The sequence below is a fragment of the Panicum virgatum genome, chromosome 4K (genome assembly GCF_016808335.1).
Source record: "Panicum virgatum strain AP13 chromosome 4K, P.virgatum_v5, whole genome shotgun sequence".
NCBI lineage: Eukaryota > Viridiplantae > Streptophyta > Magnoliopsida > Poales > Poaceae > Panicum > Panicum virgatum.
In genome coordinates, this window is record NC_053139.1 from 33,142,364 (window position 1) to 33,168,073 (window position 25,710).

The window sequence follows — 25,710 nt, forward strand, 5'->3', positions numbered from 1 at the left end:
ACTTTGTCCGGTGCAACGCATGAGCATATTTGTCAGTATTTCTAAAGCAAGTAAGGTTTCATTGGTTCATCTTGTATCATTGACATTGGGTCTTAGTCCATCACATATGCAAGTGGGACAAGTCCTCCATTCACAATTCGATCATGTAGATCCCTATAAATTAACAACTACATGTATCCGGAACTGGAACGTTCGAGAATACAAAATTGATTAATCTCTATTCCTATCTCTTCTCATACCTACTATTTCTAAAGCAAGCAATGATTTCTTGATCCGTTAATTGAAATTCTAATCGGAACCCGAACAAATCAATTTTGAAATCCTAATCGGAACCTAGTCAAATAAATTGGGATCCTAGTCGGAACTAGAACAAATCTATCCGAATCACAATCAGAACTCGAACAATCAATATCTCGCGCTTTCACGACACGGTTTGTACATGAAGTGAAAAAGAAAAAAAAAGCGGTCTCATGTAAGTCTAGATAAAATTCATATGAGCCGTAACAACGCACAATTACTATGCTAGTATTAAGTAATTGATACAAAGGATCCTGTTGGTTGGATCATAATCTTATGGGCGTCTGACAAAACCCAAAATAATATAGTTTCAGGCGCCTGGCCTATAGTCTCTCATATTTAAGCGGCCAGTGATGATGTTCCAGCCGATCCCCCGATTGTGGAGCAGGAACCTGACATGGGTGATGAACTCCCCGCCGGTACTGAGATTCTTGGCGTGGAAACCGGCCTCACACCGCGTGGCGAGGTGGAAGAGCATCTCGATCCACACCGACGCGATCATCTCCCACGGAGCGCCGCCGCCGCCGCCGCCACCTGTTTCCGTGTCCCGGTCCTGCTGGAGCAGCAGCTGCGCGAGCCTCCACGCGCGGGGCAGCACCGGCCGCATGTCCACCCCCTCCGGCGCCGCGCCCTTCTCGGTGGGGTCCGAGTCCGAGATCATGCGCACGCCGGCCTCCAGCATCTTCCTCATGGCGTCGGCGTCGCCCGCGTTGACCCTCGCCCCCTGCTGGTGCCGCGCCAGGATCCGCTTCACCTCGTCGCGGGCCTTGCGGTGCGCGACGTGGCCCTCGCTGCTGATGAGCACGCGCCGCTCCATGACGAGGTCCATGAGATAGCTGGAAACCTCCCGTGCCAGAGCCATGTGCCGGCGGCCGTCGACGTCGCCGTCCCTGGCAGTGGCAGCAGGCTCTCCGCTGAGGAAGAAGCACATGTCGGTGACGAGGTGCCACGTGACGACGCTGGTGGAGAAGTCCACCCTGGAGATGCTGTTGTGCAGCTGCGAGCCCACCCCATGCCCACTCCGCGACAGGATCGCCGTGCCCCGGGCGTGGCTGAACACGTGCAGCCTGATCTCGTCGTCCAGCTCATTGCAGATGAGCGCCTTGGTCTCGTCAGAGATGCGGCGGAGCTCGGTGTCCCCGGCCAGGCCGACGCGACGCATCGCCCTCGTGAGCACGCCGGCTTGCTTCTCCTTGATGCATCCGGCGAGCAGGTTGTACTGCTCCCACTTGTTGGACCACAGCTGCTTGTCGCAGGGTCGCAGGGACCTGACCAGCCAGAAGACCGCCGGCGTGAGCCTGCCGCCGGCGCCAAGCTTGTCCCGCAGGAAGCAGTAGGAGCGGAAGGACAGCGTGACGGCCAGGATCGAGAGCACCTCCAGCGCCACGGCGCCAGCCAGCAGGACGTAGGAGACGGCGACGTCGACGGAGCTGTACGACGCGCCGCCGCCCTTCTTCGTCGCCGCCGCCGCCGCGAAGAGCGCGAGAGCCGACGAGGTAGTGGCGAGCGTGAGGAGCGGCAGGCTGAGGCCGACCACCCCCGGCCAACGCTGGGCGTACCGCAGGCCAACCTTGGTGTAGAGGTGGTCGTACATGAGCGAGAGCTGGATCTCGACCAGTTTGTACGCCCTGGACGGGAACGTATCTTCCTCCTCCTCCCTGCTGCCTGCTCGCGTCGGCGTCGGCTTCGGCGTCGGCGTCGGCGGCCGGCGGAAGCGCTGGATCTCTTCGCCCATGCTCTGTAGCTGGGGCCCCAGAAATGGCGAGACGGGGATGCCCATCAGCGCGTTCATGCAGTTGGGGAAGCTGTCGCCGGCCGCTTGCACGAGGTCGGCGTACTCCTCCTGGAGCCACCATCTCTGACGGCCAGCAATGTCTTGGCTGATGTTGTTGGACCCCTGGATCTTGACCGCCGCCGAGGAGGGTCTGCCACTGGCGGCAGCAGCAGCAGGTTCGAAAAGTCTCGACCTCATGGTTTCGTAAAGGTCGCTCATGCGGCTGTCTTTGATGGTGTCGGAGTTGGCCGTCTTGAGCGCCCACGTCCGCTCGGCGTACTTGACGGTGCCGGAGACGAACATGAGCGCGACGGTGGCGACGAGGAGCCCGTCGCTGCTGCTGCGCCAGGACTTCGCCACCACGTAGACGGCCATCGCCACCTGGGTGAGGAGGCCCAGGAGGTGGCGCTTCCACAGCTGGTTGTCCTCCATGGAGAAGGCCGTGATGGTATCCTGCCCGCCCAGGTGGAGCAGCAGCACGGGCGCCCACAGCAGCACCAGCTGGTGCCGCGGGTGATCCATCTGCAGGGTGAGGTGGCCGAGGACGAAGACCGCCACGTAGTCGGCCGACAGGTACGCCAGCCAGAGCAGGATGCGGAGCACGGCGGACTTGTTGCGCTGCCGGATGCTGGCGGCGAACAGGAAGAAGGCCTGCAGGATGAAGCTGGCAAGGACCAAGCACTGCAGCTGCCATTTGTCCCACAGTTGCTGTGCGGAGGACACGCTGCACGAACGCGACAGGAATCAATGCAGAGTCTTACGCATGTACTTGACCAAATGCATGCGTGTACTCACGGACTCACCAGGTAATCATGCTGTGCACATATTCATATGTTTACCAGTTTAATTAATTACTGTGTGTATCCTTAGGTGGTGCAGAAGACAGAAGTTATCTATGCTATAAAAGTTGAACCAATTGAATTTTTTTCTTACCATGATTAGGCCCACCTTACCCCTCATGAAAGCCTCACTTGACGCCATTTGACCAGAGGGGGTGTAGACCCACAAAATTGATAGAAGAAAAATATTTTCACCAAAATTCTAATATTTTCTAAACCAATTTTCTATACCTACACATTGTACCCGCGTATTACTTTTCTTTGAAACACACTTTACTTTCCTTTTCATATGCATGCACCCATAATTTGTGTCATTATTTGTTCTGATAGGATAATAATTGACATTATTATTTTATAGAAGAAAAACAAAGACATGTATTATTTTTGAAAGAAAAATAAATGACATAGTTGCTTGATGGAAGAAAAATTGAATACGTGCAGGCACATCTCCACTAGTACTTCTAACATCTAAAAAAAAGTATGGTACTCCCTTGTCAGTTTACTAGCTTATTAACAGTGTATGTCTATATGGCCTAACAATATTCGTTAAATTATTGGTTGGGTCCTGGGGACTTTAATTAAATATGAAAGGCATATGTATAATAGTTTCTTTCGAGTTCACATTTTTTTTAGTTTGCAAACACTGGGCACACACTCTCTCGCTAGCTTTTTGCAGCACGCACACTTAAGGTTTAGTTTTTTTTAATATAGAGTTAAATATACGGGTGGCTCCTAAATTTGTACGCGCACTTAGGCCTTGTTTGGTTCCAGGACTTTTTTCATAAGTCCCTATCACATCAAAAGAAACCTTACTATTTTATAGTATTAAATAAAATTTGTTTATAAATGTTTTTTTACATCTGAGTGCTAATTCGCGAGACGAATCTAATGAGCCTAATTAATTCATAATTGCTACAGTGATGCTACAGTACCATCCGCTAATCATATATTAATATACCTCATTAGATTCGTCTCGCAATTTAGCCCCAGGGTTCTGCAGTTAGTTTTATAATTAACTTTTATTTAATATTTCTAAATACTAAAAAGTTCTAGGGACTTAAAAAAAGTCCCTGCAACCAAACAAGGCCTTAAAGTGCACAAACTTGCAAAATGCATTTCTGATACTCTGTCCTTGTTAAGTGGTTCATAGAAAGGTCCGTACCCCTTCGTGGGCATGTTCACGCTGACATGGCAGTACCAACATAGCGCCCACTATTTATGCATTTTGCAAGTTCATAGACCTAAGTAGCACTATGAACAAATTTATGGGCTGCAGGTGTATTTAATATTTATAATGATAGAAGTGGTTAATTTAAATGCACAAGTGCCAGTCTCAGTGAAGTTTTATAAGAGTTTCATATGCAATTAATTTTTTTGATGTAACAAGATGTTTATGAATAAAGAGAAAGAAGAGTTTTATGGGACGGGAGAGAAGTTTTATCCAATGAAACTCACCGGCTCGATTACCTAATTTTTGCTCTAGATAACTGTACAATAAAACCATGCATTGAGACTGGCCTTATTAGCGGCCAGTTCTTTACTGCAATATATAGCGGATAATTTAAGAAGCAAATTAGATCCAACGTTAACAATGATTGGGTTTACTAATTGATAGCCGGATGTATCTTCAATGGAATTTCTAAGGTTTTTCTAACATATATTACGATGGTTCATGCAAAAGTTTGAAAAGAGACTCAAATGGGTACTCCATTCGTGGAGACAAAAATTTGACCATTCATCTTATTAAACCAAAAATCTATGTGAATGTAAAAAAATATGAGTTATGCATAAAGTAAATTAGTAATAAAACAAATTATGATAAATAAAGTATAATTCTTTTTTAATAAGACAAATAATCAAACGTCATGTCCAAAAACAACGACTATATTTAAAAACGGAGCTATGTAAGGTGCTTCTATATTCAATTTAAATATTATGCCTTGCATCCTGGAACTTGCCTAAAAAGTCCGGAGGTTTCAGAGTTTATCTTTTAAGAGAAAAATAACCACTCTTTCCTCGTTCGCTCTCTGTTGCATGCATAGGTAAAAGTACAAAAAGGATTGTCAAAATAAAATATATAGTGAAAATAAAAATTTATTGTTGAAACTATTGTTTTTATATTAATGGTACGGTGTTAAGAGGTTCCTCGTGCGGGCTTTCTCCGCTGCCCTGTTTGGTTCGCGTTAGCACACCTAGCATTACAAGAGAATCTTCCGTAAATAAAGTACTAAACGAAGTTTATTTATAAAATTTTTTCACAGATGAGTGCAACTTTACACGACAAATGTAATGAGCCTAATTAATCCATGATTGGCTACAATAATACTACAGTAACCATCCTCTAATTATACGGTCAAAGGTCTCATTAGATTCGTCTCGCGAAGTAGCGCATTGTGGAGTTAGTTTTGTAAACTTTATTTATTTATAGTCATAATTGATGGTCAAAGCTTGCACTACAGTTGTAATAAAAAAAAGAAAAACATTAGAGGGGAAAAAGGCCCATCCAGCCCACCTCCTCCCACCCCCACGGCCCCTTCCTCCTGACCGACCCTCCCCCTCGTCCTCACGTTCTTCCTCTTCCCCTTCCCCTCCCATGGCTGCCCACCTTTGAATCCAAGCTCTACAGCGCCAAATCCATGGGGAAGAATGGGAAAACGGAACAAGGGCGACGAGAGGAGCAAGGAGAGGTGCACATTCGATGTAGATCAGTCCTTTCCCCACCGTTTCCACTCCCTAGGGTTTCAAGGGTTACAAAGCTGAGTGGGATTCCCTCCTCCCTGCTCCAATTAGATGTTCTTGTGTGAGTTTAGGTTCGAGATTTAGTGGATTAGATGGGAGAGGGGACTTCTGGGTGTCTCTCTAGGATTTCAGATTCGCAGTTACTGTAGCTGTGTTGAGAGGATGGTTTAGGCTATTTAGAAGCCGAAATAAATTATGAGGTGAACTACAAAGTTGTCGGGAACATTCAGATCTATTAGCTCATCAAATTTCGTGATTTTAGCCCAAGAGATTTGAGAGATATTGATTTTATGAGCTAACTATCATTTTCTGACGAAAATCTGAATAGGGCTGGAACAAGGAGGTTTATGAAAAGGTATAATTAAACTTTTCAATATTGGGGAACTTGTACTATTCATTACCTTTCCAGATTGGTAAAGATTGTATTTTTATAATAAGTATAGCTTCAGTTTTAGATTTTATAAAATCAGTCTTCCTGTTTTGATAGCAGAATTTTGAGTAAGGTTAAGCTCTTCTTTAGGCCATCTTATTGACCCTTTTAGCAAATGTTTATACTACCAAAGTTGGAGGTTGTGGAGTTATCTACAGTCTGGTGAAGTTTCATAATTTTCAGACATACGGATTTGGAGATACAAAATTATTTAGGCTTGCTGACCTGATTTCTAGGCAGACTTGAAGTTCTGTTTTTAACTGCAGATTCGACCATCTTAAGGCCATAATAAAAATATAGTTCCTCCATGAAAGTTTTAGTTTTTTCTCTGTAGATTCCAATAATGTATTCTTTTGCTATCATATCTTTTATAGATTAAAAGATATGAAAAAGTGAAGCAGCAGAGCTGCAATTGTCTCGTGGTATTTTCGATGTTTGGGTTGGATGGTGGTTTGGCAGGGGACGTAGGGGCGCTTTACTTATCAGAATGCTTATTGGTATGAGTTGTTATCTGACCTTGCTTTGTCAAACAGGTGGTAGTGCCTCGGATCGCGTCTATAGTGGTCATCTCTTTGTTGGAGGCAAGTAAACGTAGCGGTGGTTGCTACATGCTTTAACTTGTTATTTATCCTACCTCCACTTTTAAAATTTAAAACCCCAACTAATATAATATGATCTATTTAACCATGTTCTAATTGGGTTGATATATGTTCTATGAGTTTGATGTGAATATTTATGTTTCTTTATTTTGTGGTAATCTAACAGTTATTATTAGAGATATATTGTTGTATTTCCTTGTATTTAGTTTACTTGTACTTCAAGCCATACGACAATATATAATAGAGGTCACCTCCCCTCCTTAGGGTATGTGGTGTTTTTCCAATTATCTACATGGTATCACGAGTCCGGGCCCTCCTCCTGCCCTGCCATGCGCCTCCCTCTCCTCCGCTGCCCTAGCCGCCGTCCAGGGGATCCCCCCATCGGCGCCACCCGTCCCTGCGCCCTAACCCAGGGCGCCTCACCCTTCCCTGCGCCCCACCCTGGAGCGCCACCCACACCACCGGCCGCCGTCTCTCGCGTGCAGCCCCCCTCCCTGTTGCGCCCTCCCTTCCTAGGGCGCACCCCCTTCCCCTCAACAGATTAATCTGTTGATGTCCTGTGTCACCAGCACCTCTACCAACGCCGGTGACACCATCGACGACGGCGATTCCTTCCTCGACGGCGTCGCTGCTCTCTTCTTTGATGACTCTACGCCCCTGCAGACTGCAATGGCCGCCTACGCTGCTGTCTCCGTCCAGGCGCACGTCCCCATCAAGTTGGAACTCCGCTCCTCCAACTACACCAAGTGGAGCAACTTCTTCGAGGCCATGTGCGGCAAGTTCGGCCTCCTCCGTCACATCAACGGCACCCCTCCTCCTGATCCGCGCACTGATGCATGGAACGAGGCCAACTGCGCTGTCCGCAGCTGGCTGTATGGCTTTGTCTCCGAGGATGTAACATCCCGGATTTTTCCGGAATGTTATAAAGTCGAAAAATGTGAATTTCAAAAATTTTCGTGGCAATGCTGTAATTATCACCCTAAGTAGGATTTCTGCCTTCTCAAAAATCCTAGAGATTAAAAACTTTGTTTATAATTAAGGTTAATATTTGCTAGTGTGAGAACATTTGGAGTTATTGGATTTATTTGGCTCTACCTTGTTTAATTCGAATCTGGATTTGGATTTATTTTATTGTATGATTTGTGTGGAAGCTAAATCGAGGTGTGCCCCTCAATTTAATTTCATCTTCTAGCGTTTGTGTGGGATTTAATTTGAATTGAGCCATTCAAAATAAATCCAAACTCTAACAACCCGCTAACCATCTCTAACCCTAACCCGGACCAAACCGTTGACTCAGTCCAGCCCGTAACCCAAGCTCCAAACCTTGGCCTGGATCCGACCCAGCTCAACCCGGACCAAACCCACCTAGCCCAGCTAGCCAAACCGGCCCAGCAGTCCCTTTTCTTTTTCTCTCCGGCCTGTGAACCTCCGCTAGCCGGCCTGCTCTTCGCTGCCAGCCCAACAGCGGCCTCCGTTAGCCAGCCCGGCCTGCTTTACCACCTTCTACCACGCGGCCCAGATCGTCAGCCCATACCAACTGGCCCTTTTCCCTCTACCCGCACAGCCCAACCGGCCCAACCACCGTCCCTCAGCCCAGTCCGCTCGCGCGCGGACGCACGCCCAACCAGCCCGCTCGCCCTCCACCTCGCCCTGTGCCGCTGCCATCCTGGCCCCACCTGCCAGGGGACTATTCCCCTTTCTCCCCCAAATCGACGACACCGCCTGCCTCAGCCGCCTCTGCTCTGCCCCGCGCGCCTCCGCTCCGCGACCACGAGAAGAATCGGCCGCGCCAGCTCACCGCCTCTGCCCTGCACGCGCTAGCTTTGCCGCCTCGCTCTGCTTTTTCATTTTTGACCATCCTCTCCGCCTCTCACGCCGGTGCCGCCTGCCGCTCGCGTCCCCAGCCCGCGCCGCACCGTGACAACGCACGGAGGAGGCCGCCGCGCACCTTTACCCGCTCACTATTGACCGCCTGCGCGCGCTCCCGAACCCTAGCCCGTGCCGCGCAGCCGCGTGATGCGTGCCACGCGTCCGCAAGCCCGCGCCGAGCGCCCTCCACCGTTCCTCGGCGTCCGTGCCTCGGGAGCGTCCCGCTCCGAGCCCCAAACCCTAACGGACCTCTATAAAACCCACGGACGCCGCCCTCTCAAACCCTAGCCCCTCTTTTCCTTGTGCCGCTGCCAAGCAGAGAACCGAGAGGGAGAGAGAGTGCCAAGGGAGGAGGCGTGGAGAGGAAGAAGGAGTCGAGGAGGACGACGTCGGCGCCGGCGCCCTCGACGTCACCTCCGCGCCTTGGTGGAGGGACCGCTGCCCAGGAGCGCCGCCGTACCCCGACGCCGACGCACCAGGGAGCACCGACGCTGCCAGAATGCCCACGTCGCGCCGGCGCCCGATCGACTACTCCGACGTTGCCGCGCGTCCTGCACTGCATCGGCTCGACGCTGCCTCGCCTCGCCACGGCCCCAAGTCCCTCGTCACCGAGCCAACAGGTAGACCGCTGCTGCCCGTCTCCCTGGACCATCCTTGTGTTTTGCTGCCAGCGTTCCGCCGACGAGCCATCAGTAGGCACAACCATAGGCACCCCAGAACCGTCCTAGTTTTTCTACAGGAGCCCGTCACCGATGCCCTCGGAACCCAGCTGCAGCCTGGCGTCGCCGCGGCCCGGTCCGCCGGAACACCGCGATCGCCATGGCCGTGATGCGGCCTCGGCCAAAGCTGAGTGCCCGCACACGCGCACACAGCCATGCACCCGTGTCCAAGGCCACGCCTTCGGCCCTCTCCACGACCGCGCCATGAACGCGCACGTCGAGCCCCGGGCACACGCACCCACGGCCTACACCTGCATGCCCCCTTGGCCTTGCACTGCCGCCGCGTCGTGCCATGTGCGCGCACGCCACCTGCACGGTCACGCCACGGACCTGGCACGCCAGGAATCCGTGTGCGTTAGCGCGATCCCAAACCAACCAGGCCGCCACCACATCCCTGAGCCTCGCCGGCGCTGCTCTGCTGCAGCCGCCGTGGCCATCTGAGCCGCCCGTGCAGCCTTGCTTTGCCTTGGTGTCGTCAACGTGCCCTCGCCCTAGAACCCGCGGACCCGCAGCCTGTCTTTGTGCTTGCCGCCGTTGCCCTGACCTAGCCTGCTCCACCTCCGACCGAGCCCTGCCTCATCGCCCCTGCCTCTTGCCTCGTCTTCCTGATGCCGCCGCTACGCCAAGAACAGAGGAAGGGAACAAGAGGGAAAAGAAGGGAGCAGAGGAGATGGGGAGGAGCAAGGGCTGATGCCGCCACCGGAGGAGAAGGACCGCTTTGCGAGGACGCCACTCGGACCCGGAGCCAAGCTGCCACTGGTGTGCGTCGCTGCCGCAACCGTTGTCGTGACGCAGGACCGCCTCCTGCGGGAGGAAGCAGACAGGGGAGGAGAGAAGAGGAAGAGAGAAAGTGGGCCACTGCTGCCCTGGCCCAAGTTCAACGAGCCGGTCCACCAAGCCGCGAGCCGCGAAGAACCGACCAAGCCCGAGCCGGCCTTCTTAACCGAGCCGGCCTGCAAGCCATCTCCCGAGCCGGTCCACCTCCTTGAACCGAGCCACCACAGCGTTGGGCCCAGCCGACCGGCCCAGTTCTCCCTTTGAACCCAGCAGCCCCTTTGCCTTTTTCCTTTTTCCATTTTTAAACCTTACACGCAGGCCCCACTTGTAAGCGTCTGATGTGAGGCTGACTAGTGGGACCCATTGACACGCGGACCCCACTGACCCGGTTGACCGGTCAACGATCAACGTTGACTTGGTCAACGCTGACGTCAGTAGGGCCCACTGCTGACGTCAGCAGAGCTAACTCCAAGGTGACGTCATGGTGATGTCATGCTGACGTCATCGTGCCACATGGCATGCTCTGGTGCTGCCACGTGTCACCTCTGTGTTTTTCCTTTTCCGATAATCATTTAGTAATTCCAGAAAATGATTTAATCTTAGATAATTCCCAGTAATTCAACTGAAGCTCTGAAAAATATGAAACCAGTTTCATAATTCTTCTAAAAACATGCTCTACGCGTTAGACTAGGTTTTGTTGTGAGTTGGATCTCTTTTGAGCCTGTTTTGTGCATTCTTGCACTTTGGCCTCTGTATTTATACGTAATTACGATTAGGTCCTGACGAGAAGGAGCTGACCGACGTCCCGGACGACTAGGAGATCCCGAAGGACGTACCCGAAGACCAGAAGCCCGGAGGATCAGGAAGACTACGAAGACCTATCACGTTCACGCCCATTCGAGATTGAATACATATTAAGCATTGCTTGCTAGATACGCTATGCTCCCAAATTGAGTGTGATGAGATGAGCTTGCATGGCCATTTATTTACCGTATTCCTTGTTTCCCATACTTAGATGTGAATTGTTGTATGCTATTGCTTCTATGAGTGAGATTGGGTATGGGAATATATGATGTGATAGTCCTTGCTTGCTGGAAGATGCCTCCACATATATGAGAGTTGGTGATTAGGTTACAGCAGGGGCGAGCGGACCCTTTTCTCTGATCTTCGGATCGAGAGCCGGGGATTGTGTGTTGGGCACGATCCTATGAGCACCTGTAATGGGTGACGGGCACCTGTGGCGGGTGCTAGACCGTTCCTATGGGAACATAGTAGAGGTGTAGTTTTGGAGGAGATACTTGTAATGAGTATCGATTGCAGACCGTGTTGATGGGATGCTAACTTTGGACGAAGACGCTCGCCTCAGCTGGATGAAGGACTTGACTTTGTGGCCCTGGTGACGGAACTATGTCAAATGTGCACACTATTTATCCTTTATGAGGGGGGACCCAGCCCGAGCTAGCTACGCGTGGCACCATTACTGCAGGAGGATAGTGTTTCAGTGTCAGGGGGAGTGGGCAGGCCCCTTTAGCCCCCGATCGCAGGATCCATGGAGATTCCATTCTAGATAGCTTCACAGCCCTGGGCGACCTACTGTGGGAGGACGCGCCCCATACCGGGAGTAGGATGGTGCCGTAGCCGTTAGTTTCATTGACTAGTGCCTCGGAGAAGGTCAGGTCGCTCCTGGCCGGATTCGTGGCGAGTGGGTACAGGTGTACAACCCCTGCAGGGTGAAAACTATACGTATAGCCGCGTACTCGGTCATGTACAACTCTGGATCTGGCACCACACTATAGGTAGATCCACATATACTTTTCTACCTCCCTCTAGTCTACTTTTCCTGCTTGGATAACAGCTGAGGTGCGGGGAGAGGGAGTTGCCGCACCGAAACAGGGTTGAGATACTTGGTAGAGGAAGATAGGAGACCGGGAGTCCGGGATGCCGGAGCTGCCCGAGTTGAAAGGTGATTTGGATGACTTATATATTGCTTGCATAGGAAAACATAGCCTATCCTTGGCATTACTTTTATACCATCTGCATCCACATAAAGCTTGCATACGGATGGTGACGTGAACCTATCCCGTCCTTGGGGATAGCCTGATAGATGCAGGATCCGAGAGGAGTCGACAGGATGACAAACGTGGAAGGAGTTAAGGATGGCCCGAGCTACACTCCGAGCTGCCTGTGGAGAAGGATCGAGAAGATTCGTGAAGACGAAGTTTGCCCAGAAGACTAGATATCGTTTCCGCTTTCTGTTTGTTTTCTTTTTGCCCAAGGGGCTTGTACTCTGAGATTCGTAATACAATCCTTTGGATTATGTAATAAATAAACCCATGTGATGTTGTAAACGTGAGTCATGTCTGTGATATTCAATTGAAATGAGTTCTGTATGTGATAGCTACTGATCCAGGGACTATCACGACGATACAGAGGGTCGGGTTCACCTTTTGGGAACCCGGTCTGTTTCAGAGGACGTCCTCGACTTCACCATGGCTGCCAACCAGACGGCGGGGCAGCTTTGGGTCACCATCGCCAACCACTTCCAGGCAAACAAAGCTCCTCGTGCCATCTACTTGAGTCATGCATTCCATACGCTACCTCAAGGGGACATGTCCGTCCACGACTACGCCCAAGCTATGAAGAAGGCTACTGAGGCGCTTCGAGACGTCGACAAACCTGTCGCCGAGTCCGAGATGGTGCTGAACTTCATCACCAAAGCTGACCCGCGCTACAACACCACTGGAGAGATCATTGCAAGTGAGGCTGGCATGACCTTCTCCAAGGCAGTCGACCGCCTCGCCCTCCAGGAGCTGCGCCTGGCGAACCAGGCAAAGGTGGCCACCTCCTCTGCCCTGGTCGCCTCCTCATCTGGGTGCAACCCTTCCTGCCTATCGGTGACGTCCTCGCCCTCTCCTCTGCAGCAGCACCAGCAGCAGCCGCGCCCACCCCAGCAGCATTAGCAGCAGCGTCCACTGCAGCAGGAGCAGCAGGGCGGACAGCAGCAGCAACGCCGCCAGAGGATCAGGAGGTCCAAGGGCGGCCATCAGTAGCAGCAGCAGCAGCCACCTCGCGCACCTAACCCTAGCGGCCCATGGATTTGCATCAACATGTGGGCTGCTTTGCAGGGTGCGCAGGGTGGCGCAGGAGGCCAATTCTGGCGTGGTGGTCAGGGCGTCCTTGGCACCCCTCCTCAGGTTCACGCGGCGCTCAGTTCGACTTAGGCACCAGCTCAGTCCCCCTCATGGGATTGGGCTGGTCTGATATCTGCCCTGCAGCAGATGGCGCTCGAGGGCAATGCATGGGTAATGGATACTGGGGCGTTCACACACATGCACTCTTCAGAAGGTATCCTTCTCTCTCGCCTCCCAGCTGCTCATTCTTCGATTACCGTAGGCAATGGTGCACATATCCTTGTCACGTCCCGAGGTTCTTCCGTTCTAGCCACAGATACGTCTAAATTCGTTCTGAAAAACGTCCTTATCATTCCATCCATAATTCACAACTTACTTTCAGTTCGCCAATTCACTCGCGATAACCATTGTTCTATTGAGTTTGACGCCTCTTGTTTTTCTGTTAAGGACATCAGGACGCGACGAGTGATCCTTCGCTGCGATAGTACAGGCGACCTCTACACTATCCCATCAGTCGCCCCTGCAGCCGCACAAGCCCTTCTTGCCGCCTCTTCATCCCTGTGGCATCGTCGTCTTGGTCATCCTGGTCCAGCAGTCTTAGCTACTTTAAAAATGAACAATTTAGTTCCATGTAATAAAGTAGATCGGTCACTTTGTCATGCCTGAAATCTTGGCAAGAACACGCGTCTTCCCTTCATAGCTTCTACTTCACAAACTACTTCGCCTTTTGAGATAGTTCATTGTGATGTCTAGACCTCACCGTTTGCTAGTATTTTTGGCTGCTCTTATTACCTAGTTTTGCTAGATGATTTTTCGCACTATTGTTGGACGTTCCCGCTTAAGCACAAATCCGATGTACATCAGGATATCGTCGATTTTATTGCTTACGCCCGCACACAGTTCGGCCTTCCCGTTAAGTGCTTACAAGCCGATAACGGGACTGAGTTTGTCAACCGTGCCATGCATACCTTCTTACGCGCCAATGGCATTGTTTTTCACCTCTCATGCCCCTATACATCCTCACAGAATGGCAAGGCCGAACGTATCCTTCGAACAGTTAACAATTCAGTGGGAACCTTACTCATCCATGCTTCCATGCCGCCTAAATATTGGGCTGAGGCACTTGCTGCGGCAACCTATTTACTCAACCGGCGCCCCTCCTCTATTCGAAACGCGATTACCTACTTTCGCCTTTTTAACTCATATCCCACTTATGATCACTTGCGCATCTTCTGTTGCTTGTTTATCCTAATCTGCAGGCCACTTCTCCGCACAAGCTCGCGTCGCGTTCATCAGCATGTGTCTTTTTGGGATATCCTCCTGATCATAAGGGATATCGTTGTCTCGACCTCTCCACGCGTCGGATTATTATTTCTAGACACGTTGTGTTTGATGAGTCCATTTTTCCCTTCGCTCACGAGACTCATCCTCCCCCCGGCCACCAGCTCCTTTGATTTTCTACTCAGTAGCGACTTGGATACTACACCTTTGTGTACTAATCATGCAGCTGGTGGCCCTCTTGCGGATGCTCCGTCTTCCTTAGACGTTGAGCAACCGCCCTCGATGCCTGGTGGGCGCGGTTCTGTACCCCCACCAGGGCCCTCGGCCTCTTCAAGTCCGGGAGGGTGTGGTCACGTGCCCCCGTCTAGTCCTTCAACTTCTTCTACTCTGGGTGGGACGTCTTCCTCCAGCTCACTTGCGCCGTCTTCTGAGCCAGCAGCAGCAGCTCCCGATGCCTCTGGTGGGCATGGTCACCTGCCCCCACTGGAACCGTCGACTTCTTCCAGTCCCGACGGGTGTGGTCTTGTGCCCTTGCCAGGATCCATCTGTGCAGCAGCCCCTGCACCAGTCCAGGACGCCCCTCCTGGTCACTTTGATCAGGTCTACGTTCGACAACCATAGCCGCAGCAACCTGCTGATCTACCTCGTCGGTTATTGTCTCCACCTCCAGTCTGGCATCCCATCCTTGGACCTGTGCGTGCGCGGCCCTCTGCTCCTGTGGTGCCCGCCAATTCATTTCCTGTGGTGCCCACCGATTCATTTCGTGTGGTGCCTCAGTCACCCATGCGCAGCTCTTCACCGCCTCCTGCTTTGCGGCGTCTAACTCGTCTTCAGACAGGTACTATTCAGACCAAGAGCACACCTTGTTGCTTCTCCGATTCCATCAAATTATCGGAGTGCGCTTGCTGATTCTAATTGGCGAGCTGCAATGGCGGATGAATATAAAGCTCTTATGGATAATGGAACTTGGCATCTTGCTCCTCGCCCGTCAGGAGCCAATGTGGTAACAGGCAAGTGAATCTATAAACATAAGCATCATTCAGATGGCTCTCTTGCTCGCCCCAAGGCTCGATGGGTTGTTTGAGGTTTTTCACAACAGCATGGAATTGATTATGATGAGACTTTCAGTTCTGTGGTTAAGCCTGCAACTATCAGGATTGTTCTTAGCATTGCAGCTTCTCGTCATTGGCCGATCCATCATCTTGATGTGAAAAATGCTTTCCTTCATGGACATCTTGATGAGATAGTGTATTGCCAGCAGCCTCCGGGTTTTGTTGATCCAGCACATCCAGATTATGTCTGTCTTCTGCAGAAGTCACTTTATGGTCTGAAACAGGTTCCTCGCGTGTGGTACCAACGTTTCGCCACATATATCCGACAGTTGGGTTTCATTCCTTCAGTTTCCGACCTCAGAAACACGGATACGTGGGGGTGCCGTCGTATCCCGTATCCGATACGTATCAGATACGGATACGCCGCGGATACGCTGGAGATACGTATCCAAGCCGTATCGGCGTACTGGGCTGCATTGGGCCTAGAAACTCAAGATTGGATACGTATCTGTGTGTGATACGGCCCAGTAGCCCAACTCCATGGGAGTATCCTCCACTGCCCTGCCGCATCCGCCCGCCCCACGCCCGCAGATGCACCCGCTTGCGCCGAGAGGGGTGGGGAAGGAGCTACTGGGGAAGAAGGTTGAGGGAGATGGTCGCCGTCCGATGGGAAGAATCCCGGCAGCCGCCCCTTCCAACGCCGCGCGGTCGAGCCCGAGGTGGCCTTCCTGCCCGCGCGCGACGCTCGATCCGCCGCGCCAGTTCTCCGGCGAGCTCGTCCTGCTCGACGCCGCGCTCCGCCCCGAGCCGGATCCGACCGCCGGCGCGCGTGGGGAAGGAGCTGCCGGCACGCGTGGAGATGGAGCTGCCGGTGCTGGCCTCGAGGCCGCGCGCAGCAGGAGAGGGAGAGGCCGGCGGCCGGCCGGGGAAGGGAGGCGCTGGTGGCCGGCCGGGAAAAGGAGGGAGGGGAGACCGAGAGAGAGAAGAGAGAATGGGAGAGAGAGACGGGGAGACCGCGGGAGGGAGAGATAACAGATAAGGTTTCATTTTTTATTTTGCCCCTTTCCTTTTTCAATAATTATATTTTAGTCCCTAAAACTTCTATTTCCTCACATTCAAAAAACTCGGCCGGGTGGGGAAAGACCGCCCCACCGGTATTGACTTTCTAGAAGAAGCCTCGGCTTCCCCGACCGAGAAAATCCCCGAACCCTGGCCCCGCCCTGACACTGGGGGCCGTAGCCCATGGGAACCCTGCCTGGGCCATGTAAGGGTCCTCAGGCCGACCTGGGCCGTCCACACCAGTGCATTGGCACCGGAGCCAGCGAGGGGATTTTTTTACCCTCAGGCTGAAATTCGCTCCCACGGGGAGTCGAACTCAGGACCTGAGGGGTGCCGCCAGAGTGACTAACCAACTGGGCTAGCATCCTTTGGCTTTCCTCACATTCTAATCCCTATAACTTTTATTTTCTCACATTTTAGTCCCTGTAAAGGTAATAAATGAATTTTAAAGTCAAATGCCCACTCTGTTTTTAGGTGTTTTAACTGCTTTTCATTGTATCTCAGTGTGGCTATTTAATATGCATTATTATCTATTTATTTATATTTTTAGGTAGAACGTATCTGCGTATCGGATTTTTTGGAAAAATGACGTATCCACGTATCCGCGTATCCATATCCTTTCGATACCGATACACATATCCGTATCCGTGCTACTTAGTTTCCGACACATCTCTGTTTATTTATAAGGATGGCAATCAGCTGGCGTATCTTCTTTTATATGTGGATGATATTGTACTCACAGCCTCTTCTGATGCTCTGCTTCGTTCCATTATTGTTCGACTTCATACTGAGTTTGCTATGACTGATCTTGGTGCTCTTCATCACTTTTTGGGGATTTCTGTCACTCGTTCTGCAGATGGGCTGTTTTTATCTCAGCGACAGTATGCTTCGGATCTGCTATAGCACGCCGGTATGAGCGAGTGTCACTCTACCTTGACGCCTGTCGATAGCAAGTCTAAGCTGTCCGCTACAGATGGTCCTCCGGTTGCAAATCCTCCAGAGTATAGGAGTATTGTTGGTGCACTCGTCCTGATTTGGCATATGCTGTTCAGCAAGTCTACTTGTTTGTGCATGATCCTCGGGAGCCACATCTTGCAGTCGTCAAACGAATTTTGCGCTATGTCAAGGGCACTCTCGACGCTGGACTTCATCTAGGCGTCAGCCCTGTTGACTCTCTTACAGCATACTCGGATGCCGATTGGGCCGGCTGTCCTAATTCTCAACATTCGACCTCAGGCTATTGTGTCTATATTGGAGATAATTTGGTGTCTTGGTCCTCCAAACGTCAGACTACAGTTTCTCGCTCCAGTGCTGAGGCTGAATACAGGGCAGTTGCACATGTGGTTGCTGAATGTTGTTGGTTGCGCCAGTTACTTCAGGAGCTTCGTCTTCCTCTCGCCAAAGCTACCGTTGTCTATTGTGACAATGTTAGTGCTATGTATATGACTGCTAATCCGGTCCACCATCGTCGCACAAAGCACATAGAGATTGCTATTCATTTTGTTCGCGAGAAGGTGGCCTTGGGAGAAGTTCGGGTCTTGCATGTCCCTTCCTCTCATCAGTATGCAGATATTATGACTAAGGGCCTTCCAGTCCAGTTGTACACTGACTTTAGATCTAGTCTTGGTCTTCGCCTAGCTCCGCCTACGACTAGCAGATATTATGACTAAGGGCCTACGACTACGGGCGGGTATTAGAGATATATTGTTGTATTTCCTTGTATTGAGTTTACTTGTACTCCAAGCCATACGGCAATATATAATAGAGGTCAACCCCCCCCCTTAGAGTGTGTGGTGTTTTCCCAATTCTCTACAGTTATACATGACTTCCATAGCTATTGGGAAAGGTGTGAATATATTTTTCTTCCTAACCAATGTTGCTAGGTGGTGGGTATTTTCCTGTCTACTTTAACATTAGTGCCCATATGCATAAAATGTTTGTTAGATGATGGTTTTGATATTGTGGTTGATGTTGATAAATTATTTATATATGACATATACTTAGCAATGTTCTTAAGGCGTTGAGGCGAGGTGTGGCGCCCTACCTCCTCTGGATGCCTAGGCGACGCCTAGGCGAGGCGAGGCGACGCCATACACTAACATAAAAGCAGCATATTAGCAGTATAATTAGCAGTATAAAGAGAAAAAGAAATGAGAAAAAAAGAAAGAAAAGAGAAAAGACCCGAGAAGAATGTAAGGCCCAGCCCACCAAGTCACTACCAGCCCATAAACTACTCATCACTTCACCAGTCCTCCCGTGCCCTCCTCCCCGAGCGCCTCCCTCCGCGAGACACCTCCCCGCTGCCCGTCTCTCCCTGTGCCGGCGCGCCTCCTCCCTGGCCGTGCAGGGCTCAGGCGCCTCGGAATCGCGCCATCGTCCCTCCCTGATTCCAGATCTGCGACGAGCGCCGCCCTACGGTCACGGAGCATGCCTGCGCCGGCCATCTTCCCCCAAGGTTAGCAGCACCGCCGGCCTCTGCTTTGGCTCCGCACCGCCAGAAGGTCTCCCTGTGCCGGCGCGCCTCCTTCCCCGAGACCCCTCCCCACCGACCGTGGTCCCTGACCCCCGGATCTGCGAGGAACCAGAGCAGTCGCCGCCCTCCCTGCCAAGGTACGCCGCCCTCTCTCCGTGCACCCTCTCTCTTGGGGGCCAGATCTCGCCAGCGCCGGTGCCGTCGAGGATGAGGAAGGCGGAGGTCGTGCGCCTGCTAGTTCTGGTAACCTTCTTGCTCCTCCTTTCATCTCCCAGTCGCTCCTTCCCCTTGCTCTTCCTCTCTTCTTGCTGGGCGTCGGCGACGCCTTGGCCTCCCTGAGCGCCTTGACGCCTTGGCGTCGCCTAGGCGACGCCTAGGCGACGCCTTAAGAACCATGATACTTAGTAATTTATCCTATGTCATGTCTTCCTGTGAGTAAAACCTATGGAATGCTTGGCGGTTTACTAATGAGTGGGCTGGTTATAGTAGGTGTTATGTTAATCTTAGTGTATGATAATCTCTGTGGTGTTTACGCTAGTTTTGTCTGCTAGTGCTCACATACATTGGGTATTTTGAAGTTTGGATTACGAATAAGGTTCAAAGCAATTTCATACTATTCTTTGGTATATGTGTTAAAATATAAGGATTGAACTTTGGGTTGACTAGCTTTATTTAGAAACATTATTTTCTTTCTTTCATATGATAGTATGCTTCGGGCTTGGATTAGGAAATTAGAGTTCTTCTCTATGTTTAAATCACTGATGGCTATATGCTATCCTATTTTCTTAAAATTAAGGAGATCTACGGATATGTTGATATGATTAACTATTTGATTGATGTTTGGCATATGTGAGATTACATTATTTAATCATCATTGGCGCTATTTATGTTACAGAAGCACCCCTTGTATCTCTCTACCTTAATTATCATGGACTATTCTCTTTTTCCATCATGGAGTACATGGCATTTGGATATGGAGTATATGGTATTTGGATATTATTTGGATATGGCATCTATCTTATGGCATTGCATCATGTTAAATTGCATTGCATTGGCATATGGAGTCATGTCGTGAACCTATGGTTCCGACCGTACCGGTACAACATCGTTTATTGGGCACAACGATGCAGCTTCATACCTTGTTGTGTATGAAGGCAGGAGTTCATATGCATCCATGTGCATACATCATTGGTTTGGCATAGAGATGCAACTTCATACCTTGATGGGTATGAAGGCAGGAGTTCATGTGCATATACATGCTTTCTTGTATGGTTTTGAGGGTTGGATATGATGAAATATATTGCGATATACTATGAATGATTATGTCTTACATTGCACTATGACTTATCATACTTTGGATATACTATATGTGGGCCGTATGGATACTTGGATATTGGTTTAATGTAGTTGCTTGAAACTAACATGATGAGAAGTGGTAGTTTTCCTAGTGAGGTGAGTTATGGTTCGGCTAAAGGGATCGTGGAGATATCATTTATCTTCCCTTCCTTGCCATTCATAAGCACTTCAATTTCTTTACATGTTATTTATTTGGTTATGAGATATATTATCTATATTTATGCTACTTTATTTTTCCGGTTGTTATGGTAACCTATATATTATGGCTTGTGTGGGTGACTTTCTATTGTTCTATTAGGATAAACCATTGGTTTGCGGTAACTCATTACGAACTAATGCTATGTTTTCATACCATGATCACCTAATTCTTTGAGAAAGAAGCAGATATGTGAGGGTTATTCTATACTTATTGTGATATTAAATGATTAATTAATCTAATGTGGTTTAAATAGCTTGTTAAAGCAGTTTGCTTGCTGAGATTATTCAATCTCACCCTTATTTTTCCCTCCCCAGGTTGTCCTTTGAAGAGCATGGGAAAATGGGTTGGTTGCACATCCTACACCTTTACAAGATCCCATAATGCTAAGACGGTTTGTCCTGAGTGCGAAAGATGGTAGGAAATCCTTGCTAATGTTGTTAAAGATAGAATTATTCTGTCAGAGTATCACACTTTTCTTATACATCTATCTTTTATGGCTTTCGCTTCGTGCTTGTTTATAGGTATATGCTGTTGAAATTTTAATTTTGTCTTTTGATGGTGTAGTTGTGTGACATCTCAGGGTTGCGTGATACCTAGGGTGTTACAACAGTAACCTATTGCTACTAAACCAAATAAGGCTCTTAGAGGGGAGTCACATGTGGCGCGCAGGGTATGGTCGGGTGGTGTCGGTCATGCTGCTGGCTGGCTGCAGACAATGGGGTCTACTGGCTGGGGAGGGTTAGGGGTACTAAGGCAGTGCTAAGAAGAGAGAAAAAGAAAGTGGAGGTGCAATACACTAAAGTGGCGGTGCTATATTAGCACCTGCTAGAACCGGAGGCAACATGTAGCACCGGTGCAAAGACTATTTTATTTGGAGCATTAAATGCTAGCAGTTGGGTAGAAGGAAGGTCGTTGGCCTGCGTGGTGGGACAGCCCAAAGAAATAGTCCATCATGGGATGGGGAAAGGTGAGGGAAAAATATTTTTACTCCATGTGGGATCCATCTTAGTATTGGCTAGGCTAGAGCAATGTTGGAGCCATATGCACCATAACTTTACTAGCTGACGTGGTCTTTCTTTGTAATTTTCGGTTGCCTATACACTAAAGTTTGCCCTTAGGGGCTCAGGGCTTGGGCAACGATGAGTTTGTTGTGGTCAGCATGCATGGCGGTTGCTGGTGGTAGTATAGGAGTGCAAATAGATGATACTTAAGTGCACCTCCAATTCTCATTAGTTCAAATATTTATACTACTTTTTAATGGGATTTCATTTGAAAGTAGTATAAATATTTAAACTAAGGAGAGTTGGAGGTATATCTAAGGTCACCCATTTGCACCTCTAGGTGGTAGAAAGGATATGTTGGAGAGGGACTAGCAACCTTTTCAGCATGGGAGAAAGAAATTATTAGGGAGGGAAAGAAGCAACCGATCGAAGGACCCCTTAATACGGGTGATACATTAGCAAACATACTACCATTACCGTACCTGAGCAGTTCTTTGGCCTTCTGGCCTCCATCAACATGGTTGCCGACTGTCATGGCGACTCGCTCCGTCGCACGCTTGAGAACCTATATGGCTTCGCGAACTATCAGCTTTAGTTCATTGCCAGCTGGTAACTGAGAAAGAAAACAGAGGTGATGAATTGGTTAATGTAAAGCATAAATTTGCTACTTAGCAGGAGCTAGGAACCGATGAGATTCGCAATTATCTGTTAATATAAGAGAAACTAAGTATTCTGTCTGAAACACACTAATAACCTTTTTTCAGGAGTTAAACTAGGAGAGTGGCCTGTGCCATTTCCCTTCTAATATTACAACTACTCATCCCAGCAACAACGGTGGCTATTGGATCTATTCTATTTCCTTAAAAGAAACTACTCACAATTGTCATTATAAAATAGAGTCTAAAACAACCCATAAAGTACTCATCATTGACGCCATTATAAAAATAATTTAAATTAACCTCTCATTCTTCATCTAATAACCCGCATACTCCATTACAAAGATAATAAAAAGTAATTCCCTAATTTTGTCTATAAATAAATTACTGATTTTCGATTAATAGAATAACCCAAAGTATGCCAATATTATCTATTTTAATTCCGTTGCTGTTAATATAGAAAAAAAACAGCTAAGGTGTAATGCATGATGTGTATCACACCGTTCACGTTACAAACCACATATACATTTATACATGAAGGTACGAGCATATCGATTTCCATTTTGAACGCAGAATTATGCTATTGTTTCAACTGAACACAGGTAAACACTTATGAGGGTGTAATAAACTACTAGAAATCACCGACTCCCCTACGCTTTAAAAGCTTCCCTAGAAGTGAATTAGCAAATGTTGGGAAAGATCATACCCCTACGCACATGGGGAAGAAACACATGCTCTATTGTCGATTTTTTATGACCGACGGTCTACTTAGGGGGTGCACAAGTAGGAGTAGTAGATTTGTGGAGGGGTGATCAGCGAGATCTATAGCAAGATGGTGAAGACTTGAACAAGCACACAGAGACACGAGATTTTTAGAGAGGTTCAAGCCAGCGATGTGGTGTTAAACCCTGCGTCCTGTTTGGCTGAATTGCTTTGTTGCATGGTTGGATGGATGCCATGGAGTGCCCCCTGTCCCATCTTATATAGTCCGGAGCATAATGTTACAAATTCTGAGTAGGACTCTATCTCTGAAGAAGTTACAAGTCAGATTCGATTACAGCTAGGGATGCAAGTGGGTACCCAATAGTGTTTTATGGGTCAACTAAATAATTACGATGGCATGCCATCCTAGTTCATCTCCTAAATTAATTACGCAGAATGCCATCCTAGTTCATTTTATTAAAATTTTTGGATCGACTCAATGACTCAAAATAAATATAAGTTGCATCCCTAATTACAGCATGCCAGTTGCCTGGAGTAGACGTCAAGTCTTCTAGATGCTTCATGCCCGGGCCCATACCTTTATCATGTAGATCAAGGACCGGGCTGCCATTTGGTTACTCTGCCTAGAGTTAGGGGTGCAAAGAGGTGACCTTTAGGTGCAAAATTTGGAGAACTAGTACAAAATTTTGAACTAAAGAGAGTTGGAGGTGCACCTAAGGCCAGTCTCAATGGGAGTTTCGCGGAGGGTTTCATGATATTAAATATCTTCACTTTTTGCTGACATGACAATGAGAGAGAATAGTGGAGTTTCATGGGATGTGAGGAGAGTTTCATCGCCATGAAACCCATCTGGCACAGTTACCTAGTTCTCAGTCTAGGTAACTGTGCCCATGAAACTCCCACTGAGACTGGTCTAAGAGATACCAATTTGCACCCCCTAATTAGGGTACCCTAAGAGTATACCTCCGTCACCTACAGGGGCGAAGCTAGGTAGGAAGGAGTGGGTGCCAATGCACCTACGAGAAAAATTAAAAACACTTATTACAATCATATTTTCACCACTTATGCACCCTCCAAATTAAAATTTATGCATCCTTTAGAGCAACCTAGAGCTAAACGTGCACCCTGCTCATGTTCGCTCTAGCTTCACCCCTGGTCACATATGCTGTTTTGTTTTTTCTAGGGAAACTTTGGTTGCGGCGCCATGTGGAGAAAGTAGTGGCCTCGGTAATTAAAGTCTATCACAACTAGATAAAGATTGCAAAGTATCTGTGTGACTATTTTGTTAAAGGATGAACACAAAAGAAAGTTGATGAGGAGTAAATATGTTTTATTATTAGCCATGGGCATAAATTAATCAACAACTTCTAATACTTGTTTCTCCGATCCTAAAATTACTAGCCCGTGTACGTAGTAGCACGGGTTGATATATTGGTATAAATAATTCAAGTTGGCGTATCATCAAAAGTCTGGACGCGGTTTTGGGCACTGCTAGAAAAGGATCGCAGGAGGTTGGGGAGAGACTAAAACGAGTTTGCTGCACTTGGGGATGAATGTATTGGAGATCTTCATAATGAGATATGGTAGTCACATGGGTGAATGCTTATGAACAGGTGTTGCCCTTAGTTTTAGCATTCTTTTTGTATCTTGTCACTTTTAGTTCCTTCTGCTTTGGCTTAAGCCTCTATGCAATAACAACTGCGTAATATTGGTTTGTTGAGTCATTGAATGCAAAACTCTTACAGATGCTGTCACAAAAAAGAAATATTTACAAAATTTAGCCGATTCCAACTTACGCCGATAGTGCTGCCACATCCGCCCGGTCCAGCCAAACCTGGCTGTCATGAGTCACTGTTCACTTGACGTCGACGTGACGCCGGCTTTTTTCTTTGGACTTCGGAGCGAGATGAAGTGGGCACTCAGGTATGGGCAAAACAGGTGGTTTCGGCCTCTTGCATTTATGCTTGCAGTCCTTGCAACTCCGAGGACATAGCTGGTCCTCCAGTTTATGCTTTGCTTGGAAGATAGGTGATATGATGCCTTGACGAAGTATAAATCATCTATGCTTGCAGTCCCTGTAACTCCCAGGGCATAATGCTCCTCCTCTACTTTATGCTTTTCTTGGACAACCCATTCGGCTTCAGCGAAGCATGGGCAATCTGCGTCATGAAGAATTTGTTCAACTAAGTTGAACGAATACCTCGTCCGTCTTGGGAGACGTCCGGTGAACGCGCCCTCTTGGGAGACGTCCGGTGAACGCGCCCTCGTGGAGAACGTCACCGGATTTGTTTTATGCCATCTTCAGGGTGGCGGAAGTTCTCAGAGAGCTGCAATGACTACATATATATATATATCGTAGTTTGTATGTAGAAACAACATATTGGGGGATGTTTATGCCAAAATCTAAATTATTTTGTCACCCAACGGCTTGCATACCCGCCTCGCATACCCGTTCGTTTGGCCAGCCGGTCAATGCGCGCCTTCTCCTTTCCAGTTTTCTCTGCTCCGTGTGACTGCCTTCTCCCCTCACGCTCATCATGGGCACGCCGCCTGATGGCGCCCGCACGCAACTGCCTCCTTGCTCGCCGCGCGCGCGCCACCGCCTCCTCGGTCGCCGCGCGCCCGCCACCTCCCCTCCTCCCGCTCACCGCTCACCGTGTGCCACTGCCACCTCCCCTCCTCCTGCTCAGACAGGAGGATTCCTCAATGTTCTACTAGCACTGCGTGATGCCGCTC

At 49.1% G+C, this 25,710-nt stretch overlaps 1 protein-coding gene and 1 long non-coding RNA gene across 3 annotated transcripts; one reads left to right on the top strand and one right to left on the bottom strand.

Moving 5' to 3' along the window:
- Nucleotides 1-417: 417 nt before the first annotated feature.
- Nucleotides 418-24,929, bottom strand: LOC120703694. Its single transcript, XM_039987848.1, has 3 exons — nucleotides 24,771-24,929; nucleotides 22,078-22,208; nucleotides 418-2,795 (listed from the first exon to the last, which is right to left on the bottom strand). Exons 2-3 carry the CDS (start codon nucleotides 22,128-22,130, stop codon nucleotides 608-610), a joined length of 2,241 nt encoding a protein of 746 aa, XP_039843782.1. The 5' UTR covers nucleotides 22,131-22,208; nucleotides 24,771-24,929; the 3' UTR covers nucleotides 418-607.
- Nucleotides 5,436-6,774, top strand: LOC120703695. Of its 2 annotated transcripts, XR_005687143.1 has the most exons (3): nucleotides 5,436-5,597; nucleotides 5,978-6,004; nucleotides 6,613-6,774. It is a non-coding gene; the product is annotated as an uncharacterized LOC120703695 (long non-coding RNA). The 2 variants fall into 2 exon arrangements; XR_005687144.1 differs by lacking the exon at nucleotides 5,978-6,004.
- Nucleotides 24,930-25,710: the final 781 nt, after the last annotated feature.

Coding starts and splice junctions, on each gene's coding strand:
- LOC120703694 (XM_039987848.1), bottom strand. CDS start 22,130: ATGACAGTCGGCAACCATGTTGATGGAGGCCAGAAGGCCAAAGAACTG. Junction 2,796..22,077: donor AAGGCCAAAGAACTGCTCAG/GTACGGTAATGG, acceptor GCGTTCGTGCAG/CGTGTCCTCCGCACAGCAAC.